Source organism: Artemia franciscana, chromosome 9, assembly GCF_032884065.1.
Source record: "Artemia franciscana chromosome 9, ASM3288406v1, whole genome shotgun sequence".
Taxonomy (NCBI): domain Eukaryota; kingdom Metazoa; phylum Arthropoda; class Branchiopoda; order Anostraca; family Artemiidae; genus Artemia; species Artemia franciscana.
In genome coordinates, this window is record NC_088871.1 from 32,231,348 (window position 1) to 32,258,358 (window position 27,011).

A 27,011-nucleotide genomic window follows, 5' to 3' on the forward strand; every position below is an offset into this window, starting at 1 on the left:
GGTGCGTGTTTATTTGTTTGTTTTTGTTTTTTTTTCTTTTCTTTTCCCCAGGGGTCATCGTATCGACCAATTGGTCCAAGAATGTCGCAAGAGGGCTCATTCTAACGGAAATGAAAAGTTCTAGTGCCCTTTTTAAGTGACCAAAAAAATTGGAGGACATCTAGGCCCCCTCCCACGCTCTTTTTTTCCCAAAGTCAACGGATCAAAATGTTGAGATAGCCATTTTGTTCGGCATAGTCGAAAACCATAATAACTATGTCTTTGGGGTTGACTTACTCCCCCACAATCCCTGGGGGAGGGGCTGCAAGTTACAAACTTTGACCAGTGTTTACATATAGTAATGGTTATTGGGAAATGTACAGACGTTTTCAGGGGGATTTTATTTTGTTTGGGGGTGGGGCTGAGGAGAGGGGGCTATGTTGGAGGATCTTTCCTTGGAGGAATCTGTTATGGGGGAAGAAAAATTCAATGAAAAGGGCGCAGGGTTCTCTAGCATTACTATAAGAAAACAATGAAAAATAAACATGAAAACGTTTTTTCAAATGAAAGGAAGAAGTAGCATTGAAACTTAAAACGAACAGAGATAATTACGCATATGAGGGGTTCTAAAAATACTTTAGCATAAAGAGCGAGGTATTTAGGAGGAGATAAATACCTTGCTCTTTATGCTAAAGTATTTTTAGTAAATTCAACTATTTATTCAACGGCCTTTCTGATTCAGGGATCATTCTTAAAGAATTGGGACAAAACTTACGATTTAGTGTAAAGAGCGAGGTATTAACGAGGGTACAAACCCCCTCGTATACATAATAAAAATATAAGGTTATGAAAGTTTGTTACGTAAGTTAATTCTTAGATTACGTGTATTTTTTACTAATAAAAACGTTCATTAAAAATTAAAAGTTCTAGTTGTCTTTTTAAGTAACCGAAAAATTGGAGGGCAACTAGGCCTCCTTCTCCACCCCTTATTTCTCAAAATCGTCTGATCAAAACTAAGAGAAAGCCATTTAGCCAAAAAAAGAATTAATATACAAGTTTCATTTTAATAATTTATGTGCAGAGAGCCAAAACCAAACATGCATTAATTCAAAAACGGTCAGAAATTAAATAAAAAAAAAACTAATTTTTTTAGCTGAAAGTAAGGAGCGACATTAAAACTTAAAACGAACAGAAATTACTCCGTATATGAAATGGGTTGTCCCCTCCGCAATCCCTCACTCTTTACGCTGAAGTTTGACTCTTTGCCACAATTCTACTTTTTAAAACCATTAAAAGCTTTAGCGTAAAGAGCGAGGGATTGCGGAGGGGACAACCCATTTCATATACGGAGTAATTTCTGTTCGTTTTAAGTTTTAATGTCGCTCTTTACTTTCAGCTAAAAAAATTAGTTTTTTTTTTATTTAATTTGAGGAAAAGAAACCTCTCCCAATGCTAACATTTTGATCTTAAATCGTCGAATACTATTCTTCTTCTATTGAATATCTTTATAAGAACTCTTACATGTACTTGAATGATATACACTCTACCTAATGTTCTTCTAATATGTGTCTCTGACATTCAATCCTAATAAAATATACCAAAGTAAGATAAAAATATAATTTCAAGTAAGATGAATATATATATATTTATATATATATATATATATATATATATATATATATATATATATATATATATATATATATATATATATATATATATATGTATGTTTATATATTTATCTTAATATATATTATATATATATATATATATATATTTATCTTAACAAATATTATATATATATATATATATATATATATATATATATATATATATATATATATATATATATATTTATATATATATATATATATATATCCACTATTTTTATGGTTAAAGCACGTAGTAACGCGATCAACATAGCCCGCCGTATTAGCTTTAAGACCTGTGTCAATTTTTCAATATACTTGCTTACACTTGGGCTTTGTAAAATTGCTCTCTACTCCCGATTTTCATAAAATTTCACGACGGAAACAGTAGATTTTCATCCTTTCATTCTCCTTGTTGTAAATCAAGAGGAGGAAGACACTTATAAGAATAGTCTTTCTATTTTGGATGAAAGTTTGATTTTTACGGTTTCTCAGATCCATTAATTTTCAAGGAAACCCCCTTGTTAAATATATAAATCTACGCGTCAGAAAATAGGTAACAAACCTCCGTTAATGCGTTATCTCAAGTGTTATATCTATAGTTCTTTTTTTTCTGAGATTAGCAATGCTTAAATAAAAATGAAAACTATGTTAAATAAATAAATATAAAATAACCATTTTTTGCTCTTTCATATTATAATTTCTTTTAATCAATATAAGTAGAAGAGTTGGGTTATTCTTCCTCTCTTGTGCTCACGGGTTCTATGCCTTCTGAATACGAGGTAAGCTTTAAACTATATAGGCTGATACTGAAAGATGTGCCATGTTTAAATTTGTCTTTCAGAGTCCCCCGTATGCTATGTTGAAAGAGTCACCGGAGCAACTAATCGGTAATGACAGGTTTGAAGGAATGGCAATTGATGTTATAGATGAAGTTTCCAAACTCCTTGGCTTCAACTATACTTACAGAATTGTTGAAGATAATGCATGGGGAAACCGTAATAAGGAAACTGGACAGTGGAATGGAATGATCAAAGAAATATTAGACGGGGCAAGTTTTCTTTGGTAGTATAATCTTTGACTTATGCAAAAAATTTAACGGTAAAGAAAGACTCTTTCTCTTGGCTTGGGTAATCCCATTCACACAACTTCTCATCCCAAAAATTCCAGATCACAAAACTTCTCACCATACAACTTTTCAGTAAATAACTCTTATGCCCCCTCACGTTATTGCCCATCCATACATTTTTCGGCAATTATTTTGTATTTTTCTTTAATCAGTTGCTTGTTGCTCCTCACAGGCACTGAGTGAGCCTGCACAGGAGCAACAGCTTCATAGAGTCTTCTGTAATACTTAAAACTCTGAATTTAATGAAAATCAAATGCCATTTATAGAACTGAACGCGCACTGTTCTGATTTTTTATTTCTTTACTGCAATATTAGCTTGTAATCAACAAGATCACAAATACTTGATTACAAATATGTGTATGTTTGTAAATTAGCTAGAGGCTTTTTATGAATAATGTACGTGGTAGGGCTTGAATCACTGTGGCTAGGGGGGGAGACTAAGCTACCCCATTAAATGACATGTATGTCATCTTATAGGACTTCTCTTTAACTAAGAAGCCTTTTGTTTTTGGTTTTTATACTAGACTAAGAAAACAAACAAGAAATAACAAGGAAATACCAGAAGGGCAAATATATGACTCTGGAAGCTTATGCTAAAAATTATTTTTTTGGGTTGTGTTTGTGTGTGCATTGGAAGGGTCAAAGACCCTCATTGCGGCTCTAATTACACACACTGAAAATTATAACATGAATCCTCTTCAATAAAGAGCAAAATATCTAATCTTCTGTGAAAAAAACTGGCAAAAAGATAAAGCGGGATGTATTGGAGGGATAATTGAACCATATTATGCCTCAACTAATAAGATTGAAAATCCTTGTTTATTTGTTATTTAAATATGGTGGATTATGGTCACCTTTTTGCTAAAAATGCGGATATGGCAGGGTCAGGACGGGGTTGAGGGGCCTCAAACATACTTTGTTTAGCCAATCACAGAGGTAAAAATTCTTGTTTCGGTCTGATTTACAAAATGAAAATTGTTTGTGCAAAAAGATCATGACCGGACAAATAAAAAAGCTCGTAGAGTTTGAGGATGGCTTTGTTCAAATAAAGCGCCTACCTTTCTACTGATAGACTGGTGGCTGAACATGGACCTGTTTTATGTTTGAAATTACATAGGGCGTTAATTTTGCATGATTCTGCGTCAAATAAAGCGAAGAAGCAAAATGCCTACCAATAAAAAAAAAAAAAAAACCAGCACAGTTTTTTACCAGTAAAAAAAAAAAAAAAAAAAAAAAAAAAAAAAAAAAAAAAAAAAAAAAAAAAAAAAAAAAAAAAAAAAAAAAAAAAAATGTGAACATGGATGGTGGGAAGGTTTGGTGCCTGAAGGTCTACAGTTAAACCTTGCGCATTAAACAACGATAAATAATTGAATTTCTGTGATTCTGGTTCAAAAAGGGTACCACGAGCCTAAACACATAATAAATGTGAGGAAAGGTTTGGTTTAGGTAGGCTATTGATCCACTTTGGCTCTCTAATTGCTCAGATTACAAATCCATGCATAACTCCGGTATAAAAAAAGGAAGGGTAACATACTTATTGTCAATAAAATAGTTGGTGAAGAGGAGTCTGGTGGGAGGAAGGGTGTTGAAGAAACCTCGAATTGTTTCATCTAGCCTCAAAATAAGTCTGACATGTCTACCTTCTTTTTAAAGTTTTGGGGAGAGGAAGTGATGGAGGAACTACAGACCCACTTAGCTCCATCATCTTGTTTTTTCCAACTACTCATAGCTTTACCTTTAAATGTAGTTTTAATTTCAATAGTTTAAAACTTAATTTTCTAGCAACGGATCAACTTTTCAAAATTGATGCTAAGAAAAGGTTTAAGGATAAGCTACAATTGCTGTAACAACGAGAAAACTATTAAATTTCAACACGTTGCCTGAGTCCTAAACATAGAAAAAGAAATAACAACAGAAATCCCAAACATGATTTGTATGTAAAAGTAGATGGCATGACGCTCTGAAAGGTGTCTTTTGTGGATTTCTAAAATTTTCTATTTATTATCCTGAGAAGATGTTTCGGCAATGGTGCAAAAGAAGCGTTAGATATCTTGAACACATCCGGATTTAGTCTAACTTAGGTTTGAAATTGGTCCCTACTTGCTTGCCAGCTTGAACAGGTTCTTCTACTTAAAAGTAGAATGAAGGCTTGGAAAAATTAGAGCGCGAAAAAGTATCTTTACATAGTCCTCTCTTAAATAAAACATAAGAATTCGCTTCAGTTTCCAAGTTATAGGCATTGCCTCAAGGAAAATTTGTCAAATCGTTTTTATGGTGATCTCATATCCATCACACTTTTTTTATGGCCTGAGATTCACACTTTCCGTAAAAACAGGCTAGGTTAAACACTTACCACTGTCTTAAAATAACGGAAATCGATTGCTGTATTTACTAAGGAGCATTATTGCAACACAGAGCTAGCAGCTAAATGGTACTCTTTTATTAATAGTCTTATCATTTTATTAATTATTTCTCTTTTATTAAGAACCATAGGCTAACTAATTTATATCTTTATTCCTGTACAGTATCCCTGGGAATTTAAAGAGTAAAATGAAAAATTTTCTAATGTTTTACAGCAATAGAGCAATTGAAAAGCGAACATTTTTGAGTTTTTTTTAACAGTCCAAATAGAAACGGTTTGAGTCGTGTGGCTTTAGTTCATACACATCAGCCATAATAAGCAAGATGGAAACCTCAAAATATGCCAAAAGACCTGAGAAATACAGTCTTGCCTTTCTCTAAAAGAAAAAATTTTCAACACACTAAGTAATCAGTAGGTAATCACACAGTTTCTGAATGAGAAAACAAAATCCTTTCAAGTAGAATCATAGACTTAGTTAAGCAATTAAGACTGTCTTAAGTTAAAAAATATCTTACGACTACTCAAAGTAAGTTTTCCAGTTTATTTAAGGTTATGTTTTTGAGTTAAAACCCTTGATTTTTTTGCTATTTTTGCTTTAATTTCTTGCTATCCCTTCATCACAGTCTTGCAGATTTTTAAAATTATAGCTAACGGTGTCAATCTTAAAATTCTGTTCCAGAAAGCAGATATGGCAATAGGCGATCTTTCAATCAACTTTGAACGAGAAGAAGCTGTAGACTTTACTATGCCATGGATGAACACAGGTAACAGAACATCTTTTGTAATTGAGTATTCCACAAATTCTCCCTAAAGGTATTGATCCTGGGAAGAAAGCAATCATATAGAATAGATACAAAATCAAAAATTCCTGCTAAACCTGTCAAAACATAGGTTGATAGTTTCTTTTTGTTAGAAACTTTTTTGTCTTAAAAGCACTGCTGAACTTGACCATTGCTCTTTGCAATATATCTTACTTTTTTTTAAATAATAAGCATAGATAAATTTATTGTCAGCTGTTTTTGTTTCAATGTTTATCAAATAGGTTGATTGCAATGACTGTTCGAATTATCATGTTCTTTTGAAGCCTTAATTTGACTCAATATTTACATTCCCCCAAATTCTCAGTCGCTGCATTTTTGTTGTCTTGGCCCTGTTGCCTCTTATTTGTGTGAATTTTAGTTTTAGGTAGTTTCAGATTGAAATTTAAAGCAATAGAAGATATTTGCTTTCAAAGCTGGACAGATAATATTAAGACGAAACTATTTTCTTTTTGAACACTGCCAATACCACTTTTTAACAGTGGTCTAAAATTGAAACTCACAATACTACTAAAGAAGAAAAAAACAATTTCAACCTACATCAGAAAGTTTTTATTAGGATCAAGAATTCTATTAATAATTCATTCCCAACCTAAGTAAGAATTAGAAGCTACCTTTATCATCATGAGCCCTACTCCTTGCATAAATACCCCATCCTTCCTAACTAAATAAATGAATTGTATATCACCTACTTTCATGTTTTCTAATCCAGGGAGATGAGTTTCTGAAACTCCTAAAAAGTGTACTTCAAAACGTGGGCTTGTCAAAATGACAACATGATAGTTGGCTTTCAACATTTGAATATTCCATTTCGAATTTTTTTACATTTTCTTAATCAGAAAAATTGTTACGGTTTGAAAAAAATGAGTTCCACCAGTGTAGGTAAAGGACTACTACTTCTTTTTAAGTCTAGAAAAGCGCTTAAAACGTCTTAGAACTGAACAGCAAGTAATCTTTTGAGTTTGCAGTTGAAAGGAGGCCTTGTACAATCGTGGACCCTTCTTGACCACTACATGGGTTCCCACACTTGGCGAGGCTCATTTATCAACAAGAATCGAAATCATATACATTCAATCTCAATCCTATTATCTCCGAAACACTATATACTTAGGCCTGCAAATACCAAACTATAATAGGGAGGCCACAAATAATAAATAGTAATGCTGTGGGCCCCGGCACTCGACACGCGGCAGCCTTCTAAATGTGGATTCTCATTGTCACTTGTCTTATAACCACAGACAATTTGAGCCTTTTGTGATTTCATGACGTCACCACAGGTTCGATTCAGCCACCCTGTGAAAAATACGAATTCTTTCTTAAACTCCTGACCTATTTAGATCATTTTTGTCACCAGTATTCGCTGTTCCTTGTTCCCAACCGTAGATTTCATTGTCAATTTTTGTTCATCTTTACCTCAGAATGTTTTTTCCTTGCCGTTTGCTTTAGCAGTTTAGGTTCATACACTATCTGATTTATTTTCTTAAGGCATTATAGATGAAAAAAATATGTCTTTTCAGTTTTCAACCACAGATCACCGTCAAATTCTGTTTACAATTCAATGTGATTCTCGCTGCCGTTTTTTTTTCATCTCACTTTCACTAGTTTTCTAATCATATTTATCTGTGCTTCATTTTTATCAATTTACCACTTAAAAACTTTAAATAACCTTAAATTAGAATTGGCGCCTTTGAAAAATTACGTTTTTTTGGTTATTGGACCTTTAGCTTTGATAGTCCAGATTGATAGTCCAGGTTGTCGATTTTCACCCGTTTTGAATTTAATTTGTTCGGGCTGTCATCTTGGTCATATCACGTTTGATAATTAAGATGGTTCCAAAGAATCATCATTTTAATTCTCATTGCTATCATTTTCAATTTTGACAATCCCATTTTTCTTTCTTCTTCATTTTAGATTTTAATTACTTCAGACAATTTGAGAATGCCCTCTGCTTTAGCTGCCCTTTTTGGCCTAGTCTTACATGATTGTCCGGATTGTAGATTTGTTACTTGTTTAGGTGGTGGAACAATTTTTTTTTTCTTTCAACGAATGATCATTTATAACATTTGTAAATTTTATTGTTTTGGGTCTTGTCTCATTTGATCGTCCAGTTTGTAACACTGACTGTGTACTAACCTTCAAACTATTAGTTTTCTTTGTTAAGGTTTTTGAATTCTTATAATTCCTTGTTACAATATATACAAATATTTTGGCAATTACCATTTTTTTTGCGTAATTTCTAACACCGATTGTCTACTAGCCTCAAACTTTTGATTTCCTCTTTTAAGATTTTTGTATTGTTTTAAGATTTTTAATTCCTTGTTAAAATATATACAAATAGTTTTACAATTACAAGGTTTTTACTTTTTAAGCAATTTAATGTCTTTTCATACCATGGTATTTTCAAATATCGTCGATTATTCAAGAAGTCTGATTTCTAACAACAATTTCCACTAAGCTTCATACTTTTGGTTTTCTTTTTCAAAGTTTTGAATTGTTGTAATCGCCCGTTAAAATATTTACTAAAATTTCTGTAATTACCAGTTTTTTGCTCTTTACGCAAATATATTTCTTTTCGTACTGTCTCTTTTCAAAGATATGATTATTAAATCAAATCTGATTTCTAACAACAATTTCCACTAAGCTTCAAATTTTTGGTTTTCTTTTTTAAAGTTTTGAATTGTTGTAATCGCCCGTTAAAATATTTACTAAAATTTCTGTAATTACCAGTTTTTTACTCTTTACGCAATTCATTTCGTTTCGTACTGTCCTTTTCAAAGATATTTGATTATTAAATCAAATCTGATTTCTAACAACAATTTCCACTAAGCTTCAAACTTTTGGTTTTCTTTTTTAAAGTTTTGAATTGTTGTAATCGCCCGTTAAAATATTTACTAAAATTTCTGTAATTACCAGTTTTTTGCTCTTTACGCAATCCATTTCTTTTCGTACTGTTCCTTTTCAAAGATATTTCATTATTAGATCAAATCTGATTTCTAACAACAATTTCCACTAAGCTTCAAACTTTTGGTTTTCGTTTTTAAAGTTTTTGAATTGTTGTAATCGCCCGTTAAAAAATTTACTAAAATTTCTGTAATTACCAGTTTTTTGCTCTTTACGCAATCCATTTCTATTCGTACTGTCTCTTTTCAAAGATATTTGATTATTAAATCCAAATCTGATTTCTAACAACAATTTCCACTAAGCTTCAAATTTTGGTTTTCGTTTTTAAAGTTTTTGAATTGTTGTAATCGCCCGTTAAAATATTTACTAAAATTTCTGTAATTACCAGTTTTTTGCTCTTTACGCAATCCATTTCTTTTCGTACTAATCTTTTCAAAGATATTTGATTATTAAATCAAATCTGATTTCTAACAACAATTTCCACTAAGCTTCAAACTTTTGGTTTTCGTTTTTAAAGTTTTTGAATTGTTGCAATCGCCCGTTAAAACATTTACTAAAATTTCTGTAATTACCAGTTTTTGCTCTTTACGCAATTCGTTTCTTTTCGTACTGTATCTTTTCAAAGATATTTGATTGTTAAATCAAATCTGATTTCTAACAACGATTTATACTAAGGTTTAAACTTTTGATTTCCTCTTTTAAGATTATTGTTCTTTAAATTATTGTTCTGAATTGATGTGATTTGAATTGATGATTGAATTGTTGTTTTGAATTGCGTTCCTCAACAGCTTCAAAATTTTACATGCATGAAAATCATCAGTTTTCTTCCAAAATTAAGGCTCTTAATGAATGTCAACTTTTTAATTTAGTGCAAGGTTAGGTTGGGTTAGGTAATCTTAGGTCTGGTTTTTAACTCATTTCTGACATTCAAGATCAAATTTAACCTAATCCAACCTAATCAAACTTAACCTTGCCTAGACTAATATAATTTAGCCTAACCTAACTTTAACTTTTACCATCATAGCTTGCACAAGACTGAAAAAGTTAACTCGCAAAGCTAATTGAATCCAAGTAGAGTAATAGGAGTCTCGGACATTCACCGGTGAACTTCGACATGAACCAGATATATGTCTGTCTGTCGAGTGACGTCATTATAAAGATTGAGCTGTACGTTGTCATGAAGTTAGTTGTCGTCATGAACTAAAAAAGCTAAAAAACTAAAAAAACTAAAAAAAGGTAAAAAGCTAAAAACTAAAAAAGAAAAAAAAACTAAAAAAAACTAAAAAAGGTAAAAACTACAAAAAAAAAACTAAAAAGAAAAAAAAAACTAAAAAGAAAAAAAAACTAAAAACTAATAAAAAAACTAAAAAAACTAAAAAACTAAAAACTGAAAAAGAAAAAAAACTAAAAAAAGGAAAAAAACTGAAAAATAAAGGAGATAAAGAAAACAAAAAAAATAAAAATCTATATATATATATATATATAAATAAGTTGTTTGTCTGTCTGTCCGCATATGACGTCTGAATTGTTTCAGGGGGGATATATAAATGACGATGGGGACACAGGGAATGTTTGATTAGCAATCACCATCAATAAAGCTCAAGGGCAATCATTAGATTAATGAGATATAGATCTGAATACGGATTGTTTTTCCCATGGACAATTTTATATTGCATGTTCAAGAGTCGGTAAACCTGACAATCTATTTATATGCACAGACAATGGGACATCGAAGAATGTTGTATATTCGCAAGTTTTACGTAGTTAAAAACATATATATATCTATCTATATTCATAGGTGGGACACAGGGACACAACTACAATGGCGCGTAATTAATATGGCGCGTAACGACTTAGGCGCGCGGGGGGGGGGGCTTGGGTGGCGTGAAGTGCCCCCACCAACCACAATATATATATATATATATATATATATATATATATATATATATATATATATATATATATATATATATATATATATATATATATATATATATATATATATATATATATATACATATATATATATATATATATATATATATATATCTATATATATACATATATATATATATATATATATATATATATATATATTTGTATGTATATATATATATATATTTATATGTATATATATATATATATATATATATATATATATATATATATATATATATATATATATGTATATATATATATGTATATATATATATATATATATATATATATATATATATATATATATATATATATATATATATATATATATATATAAATCATATATCGAATCAGCATATCGGAAAAAACAGGTTCTTTTCTGGAAGCTGTGTAATGCCTAGCAATAGGCTAAGTAATAGACTAGCAAGACTAACTTTTTTTTTGTTTTTTTTTAGGAATATCGATTCTTTATAAAAAACCACAAAAAGCTCCACCAAGTCTGTTTTCCTTTATGTCTCCATTTTCACTTAGCGTGTGGATATGGATGTCAATTGCATACGTTGGCGTTTCAGTTGTTCTTTATATGATAGCAAGGTAAATGGTGTATTTTTATATTAACTTAGGTTAATATATAACTTATCTATTTACTTAGTATTCATGTATATAACTTATGTATTTAATATTTACTTCGGTAAATATAACTTTGGTGTTTTTATATATATATATATATATATATATATATATATATATATATAAATATATATATATATATATATATATATATATATATATATATATATATATATATATATATATATATATATATATATATATATATATATATATAGTGAGTGCAAGTTCGTCAGAATAAAGCAATTAGGATTATTGGTAAATATGTTCAAGAGGTCCATGAAACTAGTGCTTGTTATAAATCCCTGAATATGTTAAATGTTAGAGAAATTAGAGATTTTCAAGCGTCTATATTTGTTTATCAGTGAATGAATGATCTAGCCCCTACAGTTTTTAAAAAATTTTATTGTTTGAATAGCCAAGTGTATTATTATGAAACGAGAAATAGTGATGATATAGCAATTGAGTCAACAGGTACAGTTAGATCTGCATTAAGATATATGGGTCCGCTTATTTGGAATAAGTTTCCAGTGAGTATTAGGACGGCTGAACACCTACTTTCATTTCAGAAAAAGTTAAAAGATTATTTGTTAGAAAGTAATTATCTTTTTTAGGAGGAGGGCAGGGAAGGGGTCTGCGTGAGTGTGGTATAGGCGATTTGTGTTTGTTTTAGGGGGTTGAATAATGTATTGTTTGTTTAAATGAGAGAGATCGATTTGAAGTTTGAATTGATTATGGTTATGTTGTGATTTAAAAAAGAATATAAATTATTGCTTGTGACTGCTGTGCGTCTATAAGATGATGCGTAAATCTAAACGGCTAAAGCAAAAGGCATGGCGGAAATATCCGAGGTAATGGTGAATGACAATAAACAATGAAATCTACAGTTGGAAGACAAGTGACAGCGATGATCACATCGAATTGTAAACGTAGTCTGTTCTTAGAAGAGAAGCAACAGTGAAAATCACAATGAATCCCAGGATAACACAAATCATGGTCGGTATTGAATTCACGCCATATTTTCTTAATTCAATTGAAATTGCTGGTACATCATGACTAAATAATAATGCAATGATTATTCCAAATTCATTTAGAGCCTTAACTTTCGAAAAAATCTTATGTGTGATGTCATATTCAAGAGTTCCAGAAATATCTATCTATCTATCTATATATATATATATATATATATATATATATATATATATATATATATATATATATATATATATATATATATATATATATATATATACATATATATATATATATATATATATATATATATATATATATATATTTACTATATATATATATATATATATATATATATATATATATATATATATATATATATATATATATATATATATCAATATATACAAGAATCAATGTATACTGAGTGCGAGGGCCCAGCCTTAAAAATCGGCTACATATTATTTTTTTTTAACTAGCATATTTATATTTCTGGCTACGAAAACGATCTAAACAGGTAGCAACTCAAAGGAATAATAATTATGTTTCCAAGGGTGATTGTGTCGAACCTATGGTGACACCATGACATCAAGAGGAGGCTCAAATTGTCTGCGGTTAAAAGGGAAGCAACAATGAAAATCCATATATACAAGCCTGCCGCGAAGCCTTGCTGGGAAGCCGCTTGGCTTCCAGTGCTTTATATATATATATATATATATATATATATATATATATATATATATATATATATATATATATATATATATATATATATATATATATATATATATATATATATATATATATATATATATCAGTGTATGTCAGTAAATGTCAGGCATTGCTTAATCTTTTCTAAAAGTTGCACCCGAAAGCTGTTTCCTTTTCGTTACGCGACAAAGGAAAAACATACGTTTTTCAAGCACATCCACATTGTCTTAAAATTTTCCAACAACTTGCAAAATCTAAATCTTTATTTATAGTTTATTACGAACCCGTTCTGTCTGAAGTATTTTGATTTTTCTAGTCATGTTTTGAATGGAAACTTCTTTGTATACGACGGAACCATCATTATTTTTTGTAACAGCCATAAAAGTGACTGCAGTCCAAGTACCAAGCCATATAGTTCAAATAACCTAATTTCCTTTTCGCTCAAAACGCTTTGCTTTCCACCATTTGCTTTTCACTCATAACGTTTTTTCATCTTTTACATCTTTAAGTTTCCTTAACTCTACTCTGAAAAAAGTAAACTTGGTTATTTTGAGAAGTTTGCTAGAATTTGGCTGAGCTCTCATCCTAACATGTTGCCACTTACTTCGCAAGTGTGAGTGGTGGCTATCAAATTGATTTAGCAGTAGCTTCACATTTTGATTATTTTTAGTCACAGTCCACTTTGCAAACAATTTACTATTAATTTATCTTTCATTATGCCCTAAAAGTCTTTTTAGTTTTTTTTTTTACTTGTATCTTGGTTTCCTTTTTTATAAGGTACTATACCAGCCCCCTCTCCTACCTGTAAAAAAATACCGAGTAGCCCACGATGTACCCGACAATTCATTAGATTTTATGGATAGTTTGGATATTTATTATGTTTTATCCAAATTCGTTTCCCCTTTCCAAAATGCCTCCTTCCTCGCGAGACAGAGTATTTTGTTGGGCCTGCACCAACGTGCCTCAAAAGCTATTAGTGGTAAAAAAATATTGCTGGATTATTCGTAAAAATCGATTAAACATGGTCGTTTTAATTCTTTTTTTTTGCATTTCAGACAACTCAAACAATTTCAAATGGAGTGCAATTGAGTGCTTGATTAAGTTATTTCTCAAGTCAATTGGTTGTTTTCTTTCAGTTTTTACTGAGATATTTTCAAGAATCAGTTCTTATAGCCTACAACTTCATTTTTCACTTGAACAACAAGGAAAGTTTTTTGGCTTGAAAATCTAGAAAAGTGGCTGAAACCCCAATACTCAGCATATACGGAATATGTTTTTTTCTTTCTCCTCAGATAGCTCGGCACTGGAACGTCGTGGAGAACTGTTTAATGGCTCATTGTAAAGGAAATTGACACTGTTAAAAACTTTTTGCAATTAAAAAAATAATTTTATAAAATATGATCAACTTTTACGAAAAACTGCATTTTTCATGCATAAGATTGATCAATGACTTCGCAATCGTAGGTTGTAGTCAGGTTGTCTCTTACTATTCTCTTTATTATAAATCTCTTTACTTTTATTCTTACTATATCCCTATAAACTGTTATTCTTATAAGGTTTTGTAACCTTATACAGAGAGGTGACAAAATGTCGAAGGAGGAAAGCTTGAAAACCTCCAACGTCTTTGGTCTCTTGAAAAAGACATTACTCGTATACCTGCGGTAAAATTTTACCTCGCTCTTTAAGCTAAAGGTTGACTGTTTGTTTCTTTTTTTAAGAACAGCTACTAAAGCACAGGGGCCATTGTACTAGAATAGGAAGCTTTATTAAAAGTACTAAGAGCTTTAAAATTGTTTATTTATTGAATAATTCTTAAGAACGATATTCAATACCACATGACAACTTGCTGCTAAGACTGTGAGTTATCATTGAAAGGTACTCAATGTCTCTAGGTCATTGGTTTCCTCGTAACTTTTATCGGAACGTTACCTCTTTCGCATCAATTTTTTTTCTGGCATAAATATCAGAATATAGCACTTTTTGTGGTGCCATCTGTTATCGTTGTTGGAAAATAGAACTGGATCTTAAGTTTCTGTTGAGGTAAGCTGTCCACTCAACCTGTTAAAAATATTGGTTCTGCAATCTCTATGGATGGTGGTTTTTGTGAGTGTCTAAAGCAAATTAATTTTTGTTAGTAGTTTCAAGCTTGATGCAATCCACAGATTAGGAATTTCTGTAAAATTATAGTATTTTTGATTAATGCATTTTACTGCTTTTCACTGCATTTTACTGTTTAAGGAAATAGATTCTAGTGGATATACCTTAATAAAAACTCATTAATTATTTTTTTTATACAATAATAATTTCATATTAGAAATTGAGTATTGACAGGATTATTTCATAATGTTAAAATTCAAACAAGGTAAGCCAGAGATTTTGTACATTGGCGTAAATTCGTTAAAATCCTGGGTAGGGCAAAGCTGGAGCCAACTTTCACAAAGCAAGTGAAAACTGAAAAATGAGTCCATTAAGTACTATAAAGTTAAAGATATACTAAAGAAAACTGACTCGTTTCTGTGGATGCTTGAATTATGCAGGCTTATTCTAGTTTTGACGAGATTTTTGAATAAATTAAATTTTAGCGGGGGGGGGGAGCAAACTGGAGTCTGTTGAGGTTGTTGTCCCCCTCCCACCCCTGCCTCATGGAAAGTTACGTCCCTGGTTTTGTACTGGGGTTCGATTGTTCTGTTCATCATGTCATGATTTGATCCAAAGACTCTCTATTACTTAATGCTTTCGTTTTTGCAACGTACCTTATTGCTACTCAGCTGTAAAAACATGAAAGGCACAAAAAAATTGAAAAACAGCTGGTTATATATATTCTTATATTTTATGCTTATTTTTTATGTTTGTGCTTCACCTTTTTATAGACTGAGGAAAGATAAATGACATTTGGAACTCAAATGAAGTCAATACATGTTTCTTTTTTTACAGGCTGAGTCCTTATGAATGGTACAATCCTTACCCTTGCATCGAGGATCCTGACGTTCTTGAAAATCAATTCAACCTACTGAATAGCATGTGGTTTACTCTTGGATCTCTTATGCAGCAAGGTTCAGACATAGCACCTAAGTAAGTCAAACAATTTCTGTATAATGAACAAGTATTGCCCGCTGATCGCCTATCTGTGATGGAGTACCCCGAAAGAGGGTTTAGACACTGTCTCTGAAATGTGAAAAATAAAATAAAATATGAACTCCAATATGGCCTAAGTTTTTTTATTAACGCCCCCCCCCTTTCCCCCCTGAAAAGTGAGTTGGACACTTCAATAAATCACTTCCTAGATACGATACTGACTGTCAATCTTAATAGTAAATGTTGCATAGAAGTCACTATCTGCATTTGGATTGAAGCGCTGTTTTATTTTTGTTTGTAGTGTGAATACCCTAAAGCGAGGATTTATTTCGTAGGGGAACCAACATTTTTAAGGATGGAGTATATACAAAAAAAACTACAAACGAATTATAGAGATCTAGCTGACCCCTGCCACGCGTTGCTGTGGCACTGCGTGCCCAGCAGCATGTAGAGTGTCAGCTAGCCCCCCTACCCCACGACCCCCAACCTAAACCCTCCTAACTCCGCCCCTAAGCCCAGTTCTTTCTTTTTTATTATTTTTTTTTGTTTTTTCTTTTTTTTTCTTTTTTTTCTGTTTTTTGTTTGTTTGTTTTTTTTTTCTTTTTTTGTTTTTTTTCTTTTCTTAGCTTTTTTTTTGTATTTTTCTCTTTTTTTAGTTTCTTTTTAGTTCTTTTAGTTTTTTTCTATTTTTTTAGTTTTTTTTTTATAATATATATTGAAACAAACAAACAGTGTATTTTTAATTATAGATATCACGGAAATAGCATGAGGAATATAGTATTGGTATTTGGGGTAAAAGGGAAAAGGGTCCTAAGCCTTCCCCCCTAAAATACATGCCTTGTAATATCACTTTTACATTGCTGAAATTGTTTTGCTAAGACCAGCTTTATACATTTTGAACAGAAAATTAACTAACGAACGTGCACTTGCAAACTAGTTGATATCCAAGAGGAAAAAAAATGTATACTCTTATAGCGATTGCTGTAGCAAAACTGCTCCCAAATTTAGAACTAATGTCATGATCAGTATGCTAATTACAGACATTTTCAATTCCAAAGGGATTCTCCTAGTGATATTAAAGTTTCAGGGTAACAGGATAATTTTAGTTTTTGGCACACTTGGGGCCCCATTTTAAGAAACCCAAAGCCTAAAAATTTGTTTCTACTCTTTGGTTCCCTTTGCCCACGAACTTTAGAATATTATTTTTCAAGCCATTTAAAAAGAAGTATCTTTGCCGATCAGAAAAATAGTATTTTCTGGACCCATTTGTGAGGAACCCTTATTTGCAATCTAAATCTTGTTTTGTACAGTCCTCTTCACTCTAGAAATTCTGAATGAAAGTTTTAAGTTGTTCAGGAATAGTCTTTTTTGTTTTCCATTTTTTATAAGATTGTTTTATCCTATTTCTTAGTATTAGTGTCCTTATGGCCAAAGGGCACAAGCTTTGCTCCTACTGCAAAAAAGTTTGACCTATATTTGGAAAAATCATGTCCGAACTATTTTCTTTTTTTAGGGTTTCCTTAACCCAGGAGCTATGGGATATAAGACTCTAGCATTTTGTAAAAATGTTTTTCAGTATTTTTTCAGGCTGTATTTTCAGATGAGTCAAGTTTTAATTTTCCAAATTTTCCTTGGACATTGGGATCATCTTAGTTGAAGGATTTATAGACATATATTTTATTCGTACTGAAAAAGAAATGTTGGCCAATTTTTTGTCTAATTTTCAACGGGTTCGTGCATTCATCATTTTTTTTATATGCTATTCTTGGCTGGATGACTTCCATGTATAAATTTCAAACTGATTAGAGACAAACGTACTTTGATCCTTGCTTAGGCCCCCAAAGAAATCTTCTCCCATGCTCAAGTGAATTTGAGGTGCCCTTGGTACTAGAAATAGTCCCTAAAGGTTTTACGCCAACTAGACATACAAGACCGAACGTTGCAGATCTTGTTTGGATTTCCAATGGGCAATAAGACTTTTGATATGCGATTGAATTTATTTTTTACCATCAGGGTTGTCGCAGATAGTACCAAAGTACAATTTTAGTACTTTTTGATCAAAGTAGTACTTTTTAAATATTTTCTGTGAGAGCAGTACTTTTTCAGTACTTTTTGTTAAAAGCAGTATTTTTTCAATACTTTCTGTTAAAATCAGTACATTTTTAAAATTTAAGGTTTGAGAAATCAACTCGCTTATTTGCAAACCACTTCCCAATAAAGAAGGAACTTTTTCGGTTTTGTTGACAAGGATTTGCGCAACAGGATGTAAAATTCCGGGAATTACCATTCGTAGCATCTTCAGTTATAACACATAACATGCTAGCATTTTTGTTCGTCGAATGCTAAGATTACGAATAGACGTTACAGATTACAGTATTTTTGTTTTGTTCAGTCATACACTAGACAGCTACAAAGGACGAAATATAATTATGTAGACATACAAAACATAGGTAAAGGCCGTACGGCTGCAATATTTTAGTTTTTTCAAGAGGCACTTCATTTGGAAGAGGTTGGCGTATAAACTTCAAAGGGGGCTCAATTGATTGGAAATCGGGAGTTCTAGTGCCCTTTTTAAGAGTCGAAAGTGATCGGAGGGTAGCTAGCTCCCCCATGCCCTTTTTTCCCCAAACGTATCCGACAAAATTTTGAGATGGTCTTTTTGTTAAAAACATTTCAAACATCAGACAATAAAAACTCCAGGGTCGGCACAAACCCCAAGATCACGGGGCAGGTGTTTCAAGTTATGCCCCGGGGGCTAATAGCTAAAAGGAGAGGCTTTATAAATTTCAGAGGTGGCTCATTTGATTGGAAATAGAAAGTTCTAGTTACCTTTTTATGAGTCAAAAGGGATCGGAGGGTATCTATCCCCCCACCGCCCCAGAGCCTGGAGGAAAGGTCATAATTTATGCCCTAGGGGGTATATAAAATTTTTAGGGAAGAAGTGGTCGTATGAACCTCGGAGGGGACTCAAATGTTTAGAAATTAAAATTTTTAATTCCCTTTTTAGAGTCAAAAGTGATCAGATGGCAGCTAGCCCCCCCCCACTGCCAACCCTCTTTTCCCAAATGCGCCCGATTGAATTTTATATAGCCATTTTGTCCAAAATAGGCTAAAAAATATATAACAAAGACTTCAAGAATAACACAATCGGCCAGAACCTGGGGGCAAGTGTTGTAAATTATGCCCTGGGGGCATATAAGGTTTTTATGGAAGGGATGGTAGTATAAACTTCGGAAGGGGCTCATTCGATTGTAAATCAGAATTTTTAGGGGGTGGGGTAACTAGCCCCACCCCAAGCTCCGTTTTTCCCCTAATGCATCTGATCAAAATTTTGAGATATTTTTTTTGTCAAAAATAGTTTAAATATCAAATAACGAAAACTGAAATAATAATAACAGAGCCTGGGGGAAGTATTGTAAGTTATGCCCCAGGGGCAGATAAGCTTCTGTGTAAGGGATGGTCATATAAACATCAGAAGTGGATCATTCAATTGGAAATTGATTTTTTTTTTTTTTACATTTTTAAGAGTCATCAAAAGTGACCGGTGGGCTCATAACCTCTCCTCCCCCCTCTTTTCCCCAAATGCATTTGATCAAAACTTTGAGATGGCCATTTTGTTTGAAATAGTCTAAAGATCAAGACAAAACTTTGGGGTCAACATAACGCCTCCCTCCCAAATCCCTGGGAAAGGGTTATAACTTATACCCGGGGGCATATAAGGTTTTACGGAAAAGGTGACCATATAAACTTCGAAGGGGACTCAAATGATTTAAAATTGAAAGTTCTAGTTCTCTTTTTAAGAATCAAGTTATCTGATGGCAACTAGCCTCCCCCACCAAATTCAAGGCCATAAGGCTCCAATTTTTTTCCCAAAGGCAATTCATATGGAAGAGATGGTCGTATAGACTTCGGAGGACCTCGTTTGATTGAAAATCGGAAGTTATAGTGCCCTTTTTAGGAGTCAAAATTGATCGGAGGACAAATACCCCCCTCGCCCTTTTTTACCCAAATGCATCCGTTACATAAAATTACCTAAAAATTGTAATCTTAGTTCAGAGATTAAATAGCAAAAACTCCGGGGTGGACACAATAATTTACTTATTTATATTAGTACTTATTGCATGTTTGTTTGCTATAACCGTTTATTTAATTTCTGTTTGTTTTGGGTTTCATTTATACTTCAATAGCAAAATATTTTTGTTCGTTTTAAGCTTCATTTGCATATTCAACTTTAGCTTTATTCGTTGTAAGATTTATGTCTTCATTTATATTAGTGCCTGTTGTATGTTTTTTTGCTATGATTGTTTATTTAATTTCTGTTCGTTTTGGTTTTCACTCATTCTTTAATATTAATTTCAACTCTTTTTGAATTTGAGCTATTGTAAGTTTCTATTTCTTCTGATCTTAAGTTTAATATGGCCTCAACTTTTCTTTATAAAACGTTTTCGGAAAGTTTCTTAATTAATTTTGAAAAGGATAGATAAAGATAATAAGAAGCTATTTTAAAATAAGACAGTATTATATAGGTAATGCATCTTTAAAATAATGGGGGCGGGGGTAGGAACTTTGAGGCCCAACCTCTTTCTGAAATCCAAGACTGAAAAAGACTCTCTCATAAAATCAAAGATCTCAAAATTTGCAGTTAAATATGATACTGTTTTTTTGTTGAAGAATGTTTTATTAAAAAAATATCTTGAACATTATTTAGCCAGAAAATTTTTACAATATAGATCTACTAAAATTATTGTTGTACTAAATGTTCTTCTCGACATTTGCCTATTATCTAATTTTTTTAGTACCTTCCAGTTTATCCGTTTCAGCTTCAACTTACCCCCTTCAACGCAAAAAATGGTGCTTTATTTTTTAGTTGCATATTCAAAAAAATTACTCAACTAATAATCCTTCCCCCTTCAACTTATGCTTGTATAAAATCCAAGGTCACGAGCAAAAGTTTGTTGTTCTTTATTTGGCATTATGAACAGCTGCTAGTGAGAAATACGACAGGAGCACAAACAGTGGAAACTGTCAAAATGAGTTAATTTTGTGTATAGAAAAAGTTATATCCAGGTATTAATGCGGTAAATAGGAGAATGGGTTATCCCCCGTGATTCTTTACCTTCTTGTATTTTGAAAGAATTTTTTTGAGGGACTCTTTAATTGAACAATCTTTTTTGCTTATTCAGCAAAAAAATAAAGCGCCATCTTATGCATTTCTTTATTTTACTCTTACTGATTGTTAACAGTTCTGTATGTAGAGCTATTGTTCATATTTTCTTTTCAGAGCTGTATCTACTCGAATGGTAGGAGGCATTTGGTGGTTTTTTACATTGATTATGATCTCTTCGTATACGGCCAATTTGGCAGCTTTTCTAACAGTTGAAAGAATGGTCTCACCCATCAACTCAGCGGAAGATTTGGTGAAGCAGACCAAGATCAAATATGGTGGTGTGCTTACAGGGTCAACGGTGGCTTTTTTTCGTGTGAGTTACTCATATAGCTCTTCGATTTTTTTTTTTTTTGTAAAATTCATTTTGTTTCCAAATGCATAAAAAATTAAACATTGATTTGTTTTTCTTTCATTCCTGATAACTGCAGATATTGAAAATTTATTAAGATTAAAAATGAAAGCGTGGGACGGTCATGACTTTGATCTCGTTCATTAATAATTATGAAATATGTCATTACTTGCTTCCATGTTTAGTCGCAAAAACATTCAATTTTACTGGTAACAGGAACAAATTTACTTTTACTTTTTAGTGAATTTGGAGATAAAGGCGTTAAAAAACTGTTTTGAATATTTATGTTTTACTCTTATAGTCTTTGGTAAATCCTTCAGGATGGAAATATAAATATGTTCACGCTTGATTCTGACGATCACTTTTATGTATCAGTTAAACTAGCTTCTTGAAGGCAACTTGTCAGCATAGTAGTAGAACAATATAGCCCACCGCTGCTGTTTAAAGAAGTGAATTTTTTAATATGTTTATTCATATATGAAACTAAAAACTACTGAGTCTTCGAATCTCCATAAATACAAGATTCTTAGATCCGAGACTAATTTAAATGCAACATTTGCTACCAAAATCATTTTTATAGAGTAATAATAGACTAAAAATAAGTTTTGTCTTCAATTAAATTCACTGTAAAATTGTTTACTTCTGTAATCGCTTCATGACAATTTCATACTTATATTTGTAGGATTCGAAGATACCTACTTATAAAAAAATGTACGAGTCAATGTCAGCAGCGAAACCGAGTGCCTTTGTGAATTCGAACCCGGAAGGAGTGGAGAGGGTTCAAAATTCGAATGGACTTTATGCCTTTCTCATGGAATCGTCCTCAATAGAATTTCAAATTGAGCGAAAATGTGATTTGACTCAAATTGGAGGACAATTGGACTTTAAAGGATATGGAATTGCTCTAAAACCTGGTGGGTAGCTTTTATATTAGTTTTTTAAATACTTAGTCATCAATCACTTGAACAAGGTGGGACCCAAACAAAGCATATAAATTCGTATAATAGCCATGCATTGGGATTAATTATCATATGTATTATTATAAATAACTCATTAATGTACATATTATAATTTCCAATTGTAATGTGTATGCTCTTGGGATAGTATCCCAATGGGACCATTCATGGGTGCCAGAGGACCATAAGACCTCCATAAGCTTAATATGAGTTAGGCTAGAAACAGCATTTTGTGGGAACCACAGACTTCCCATTGTGTTTATTGACAATAAAATCATACATTTGTTTTATACCGCCTTGCTGTTGATCAATAATAAAATGGAAAAAAGGTAAGCCAACATTTTGAAAAGTGATGTTACTTAGTTAAATGTTATTATTCAAAATGAATATGATTTTGCTCCACTGGAAATACTAAATCGGACTTAAAGTTGCTTTGATGGGCACAATAAAGCTTTAATTAAAGCTGATTCGTATTTTGAATTTTCAATACAATTTGAAAACAAAAGCAACATAAAAATATGTGCAAACCTATAGAATCTCTTGGCCTAAATCAGACTGGGCAAAATGATGAGCATTAATTTTACTGACTTGATGCAAGACCTGAAGTGCTTCAATGAAAATTCCCTTACCGAGTCTTGCTAAATTAGACTGACTCTAAATCAGACTGGACGAAATGAGGAGCATTAATTTTACTGACTTGATGCAAGACTTGAAGTGCTTCAATGAAAAATTCCCTTACCGAGTCTTGCTAAATCAGACTGACTCTAAATCAGACTGGACGAAATGAGGAGTATTAATTTTACTGACTTGATGCAAGACTTGAAGTGCTTCAATGAAAAATTCCCTTACCGAGTCTTGCTAAATCAGACTGACTCTAAATCAGACTGGACGAAATGAGGAGCATTAATTTTACTGACTTGATGCAAGACCTGAAGTGCTTCAATGAAAAATTCCCTTACCGAGTCTTGCTAAATCAGACTGACTCTAAATCAGACTGGACAAAATGAGGAGCATTAATTTTACTGACTTGATGCAAGACCTGAAGTGCTTCAATGAAAAATTCCCTTACCGAGTCTTGCTAAATCAGACTGACTCTAAATCAGACTGGACAAAATGAGGAACATTAATTCTATTAACTTGATGCAAGACCTGAAGTGCTTCAATGAAAAATTCCCTTACCGATTCTTACTAAATCAGACTGGACAAAATGAGGAGCATTTATTTTACTGACTTGATGCAAGACCTGAAGTGCTTCAAGGGCAAATTCCCTTACCGATTCTTACTTATTTTTAGAAATCATATCGTATTTGAATTTTTAAGTTGCTTAAAGGTTTTATTACCAGAAATTCATCATTAGTTCCTTTTTTTAGTATCCAATGTCGATATTCTAGACTTTTTCTGAAACCAGAATCTTTTCCCTCTATCCGTGACCATGCCTAAAAGTACAAAGGTGAGCTATAAATTAGATAAGGTTAATTTAAGTAATTCTAAGTGGGCTCTGTATACTATAATGCTCAAGTTCGTAATATTTTTATTAAAAGACCTTGATATGTTACATGACACCATCTTTTTATTCGTTTTTAGAAGTTGTTTATTAATTTTGTTGTAAGAAAAAAATTTGTAATTTGGGTTACTGGCCCGAATACCGAAAGAGGATGTTTTAAGTTTGCAATTTGATTATTTTCTGATTTATTCCATTATATTCTTTTAAAGGTTCTCCCTATCGAAGCATAATGAATGAAGCAATATTGAAGCTCCAAGAAACAAACAGACTCTTGATTTTGAAGAATCGATGGTGGAAAGAAAAAAGAGGAGGGGGTCGCTGTAAGGTAAATAAGGATTTAAACAAGCATAAAATAATGATTTTGAAAGTAAAAACCTTGTGTGTTATTTCAGTTTTATTTCAAAAGATGAACATTTCTAGGGGACAGGACAGAATAAAGCCCTTTTTTACAAGAATTTCAAGAAGTTCTTCACCTTATTTTACATTTTGTTAGAAATTTCTGAGCCTTATGGGTCTTCTTTCAGAGCTTAGCTTTTCAATTCTTTTTTACCCAAACAAGATTTGATAGGATTTACGAAAAAAGTACGGGTTTAACGTAAATAGTTTTGGGTGTAGAGATCAATGGAAGTTTCTTCGATACAACTATTGGCCCTAGAATACTAAAGTTGTATGATTTCTGTTGTGTTGTGGTATTTAGGATCTAGTAAGTATCAATCCTAGTCCTTGAGTAGTCGAAAACTAAGAATGTAGAAATTTTTAATGCAAAGACATGGATGTGTCTCAAAATTATTCAAAAATGGTACTTCTTATTGCTCCTAGAATTATTGTTACTTGTGTAGGTTTCAGTTTTAAAAGTTTCTAGTCTTATAAGCGACAGTTAGTTTTATTAAATTTTTTTTTGTTAAATTACAAAAAAACATTGTTTTTTTTATGAAATTAGGTTGAGAATCAGAGGATTGCAGCCGTCCAACATCAGGCTGTTTGAGCCTTCCCCCGGGCGGTTGTGTGTATTTATAGTTTTTGTAATTTAGTAGTTAATAAATAAAGAGGGTTCATTCTATAAAATTTTCATGTGTGTTTTGGTAAAGACCTGGAACAAAATTAAAAGGATATCAACTTCCACAATTACAGCCAAATGCTCTTCGCAGCACAAAGCAGCCTGAAAAAACACAATTCAATTCACTTGTTTGTTTTAATAGCGTTCTTTATTTTCTTTTTCCTGGCAAATAGTGTCACTCTCATTTACCCTTAACAGATCACTGAATAAATTATCTGCTTGTGGGCTATTCATAGATTTTGAATTTACTATAGAAGTATTTTTTGGGGGGAGGGGTGACAGGAAGGTACGAACACTCATAAAAAGGGCGGAATTTAATGCCAAAAGATTGTGCTAAAACTTTAGGAATCTATTTTTAACTCCACCTATATACCTCTAGTTTTGACTTTTGCAAAAGCTTCATTGCATCTTTAGCAATCTGAGTGCTTATAAAATGGTTAGATCCTCCTCAGTTCTGTTTTAAGTTTTTGTCACATGTAAGCAAATGGTTTAGTTACGGTCCCCGTGAAGCAATCTGCAATATTTTCGTAGAAGTAGTCTCTTTCACGTCTGACAATTATTATGGGACTTGTAATGTGTTAACTCATGTTGGCAAGAAAAGCCCTATTCCCTGTTTTCAGTATTGTTCATAAGGGTAGTAGACAGAATCCAGAAATGAATGTAAAATATTTAATATACGAGAGTGGGTCTAACAATAATTTTGTAAGTCTGCCAATTATCTATTATAATTTAGTAATAATTCGTTGGCGAGAAAACATATCTTTAAGCTGGTGTCAAGAACTGCAGTGAAGTGACTAAAAAAATACTAAATTCAAAAAAAAATTGGGAGCGATGTTTTCCCTGCTTACCGGCAATATATGATTAATACTAGTGAATTTTTTTTCATGAAAATGTCAATTCGCTTTTCTTTTTGTAATTGTATTGCCCTTCTTCTTCAAGTTCCAGTGGCTTAACCAAGTCTTTACATTTAATCTCCACAAATAATGGTTTTATCCCTTTTTTCTCAGGACGAAGCTAGTGGAAGTGGTGCAGCAAGTGAGCTAGCTCTTGCCAACGTTGGTGGTGTTTTCTTAGTTCTTGTATGTGGCATGTCTGTTGGTGCAATAGTCGCTGTTCTGGAGTCACTGTTTAAGATATGGAGAAACTGCTCTAATGACAAAACAATTGACTTCAAGCAAGAACTGAAAGAGGAAATGAAGTTTGTTCTCAAATGCGCAGGAAACACAAAACCCGTTCGTAGACGAATGAATGATACGGATTCCAAAAAATATTATAGAGCCAGTAGCAGTACGATTGACCGAATTTAATACTCTTCCTCTTGTGCCAGTTCCATCGGTACATTTGTAGTACGCTTTGGACTTATAATTTAAATAATATCGGATGTTCACTTGGTAAAGTTTTTCAGAAAAATGTTGATTGTTTCGTATATGGACTTCAAACTGTAAGACAAGAATCAGAAATAGCTAGCAACATGTAAATACAAGTTTTCAAGGTTTTATTTCAATAATCATTCTGTTGATAGTAACAAGCTGTTTGATATAAAGAAATCTATCGTATAGGCTACTGTCTTTTTTCTATAGTTATTTTTACCTATCCGTTGACTGCATTATAAGGCAAAAAACTTCGAAAACATGCAAAAACATGCGAATATTTGGGAACTGCCTCTATAGCAAACATAGATAACGTCTGTGTTAGTAATTAAAAACATAGAGAAAATCTTTATTGTGCATCTGTTTATCCACTGTAAAATACAAATAAAAAAATAAATTGAAAATCCAGGCATGTCCCCTATTCCCTATACGCAAAATTAATTT

At 32.1% G+C, this 27,011-nt stretch overlaps 1 protein-coding gene across 1 annotated transcript in view; it reads left to right on the top strand.

Moving 5' to 3' along the window:
- The window catches only part of LOC136031280 (glutamate receptor ionotropic, kainate 2-like), a 48,629-nt gene extending 21,876 nt beyond the window's left edge, over positions 1 to 26,753 (top strand). Inside the window, exons 8-15 of the mRNA XM_065710722.1 lie at positions 2,473 to 2,683; positions 5,803 to 5,883; positions 11,232 to 11,370; positions 16,024 to 16,161; positions 21,446 to 21,644; positions 22,363 to 22,594; positions 24,350 to 24,465; positions 26,205 to 26,753. Coding sequence (XP_065566794.1) covers positions 2,473 to 2,683; positions 5,803 to 5,883; positions 11,232 to 11,370; positions 16,024 to 16,161; positions 21,446 to 21,644; positions 22,363 to 22,594; positions 24,350 to 24,465; positions 26,205 to 26,504 — 1,416 coding nt within the window. The 3' untranslated portion in view covers positions 26,505 to 26,753. The remainder of the gene's footprint in view (positions 1 to 2,472; positions 2,684 to 5,802; positions 5,884 to 11,231; positions 11,371 to 16,023; positions 16,162 to 21,445; positions 21,645 to 22,362; positions 22,595 to 24,349; positions 24,466 to 26,204) is intronic.
- Positions 26,754 to 27,011: the final 258 nt, after the last annotated feature.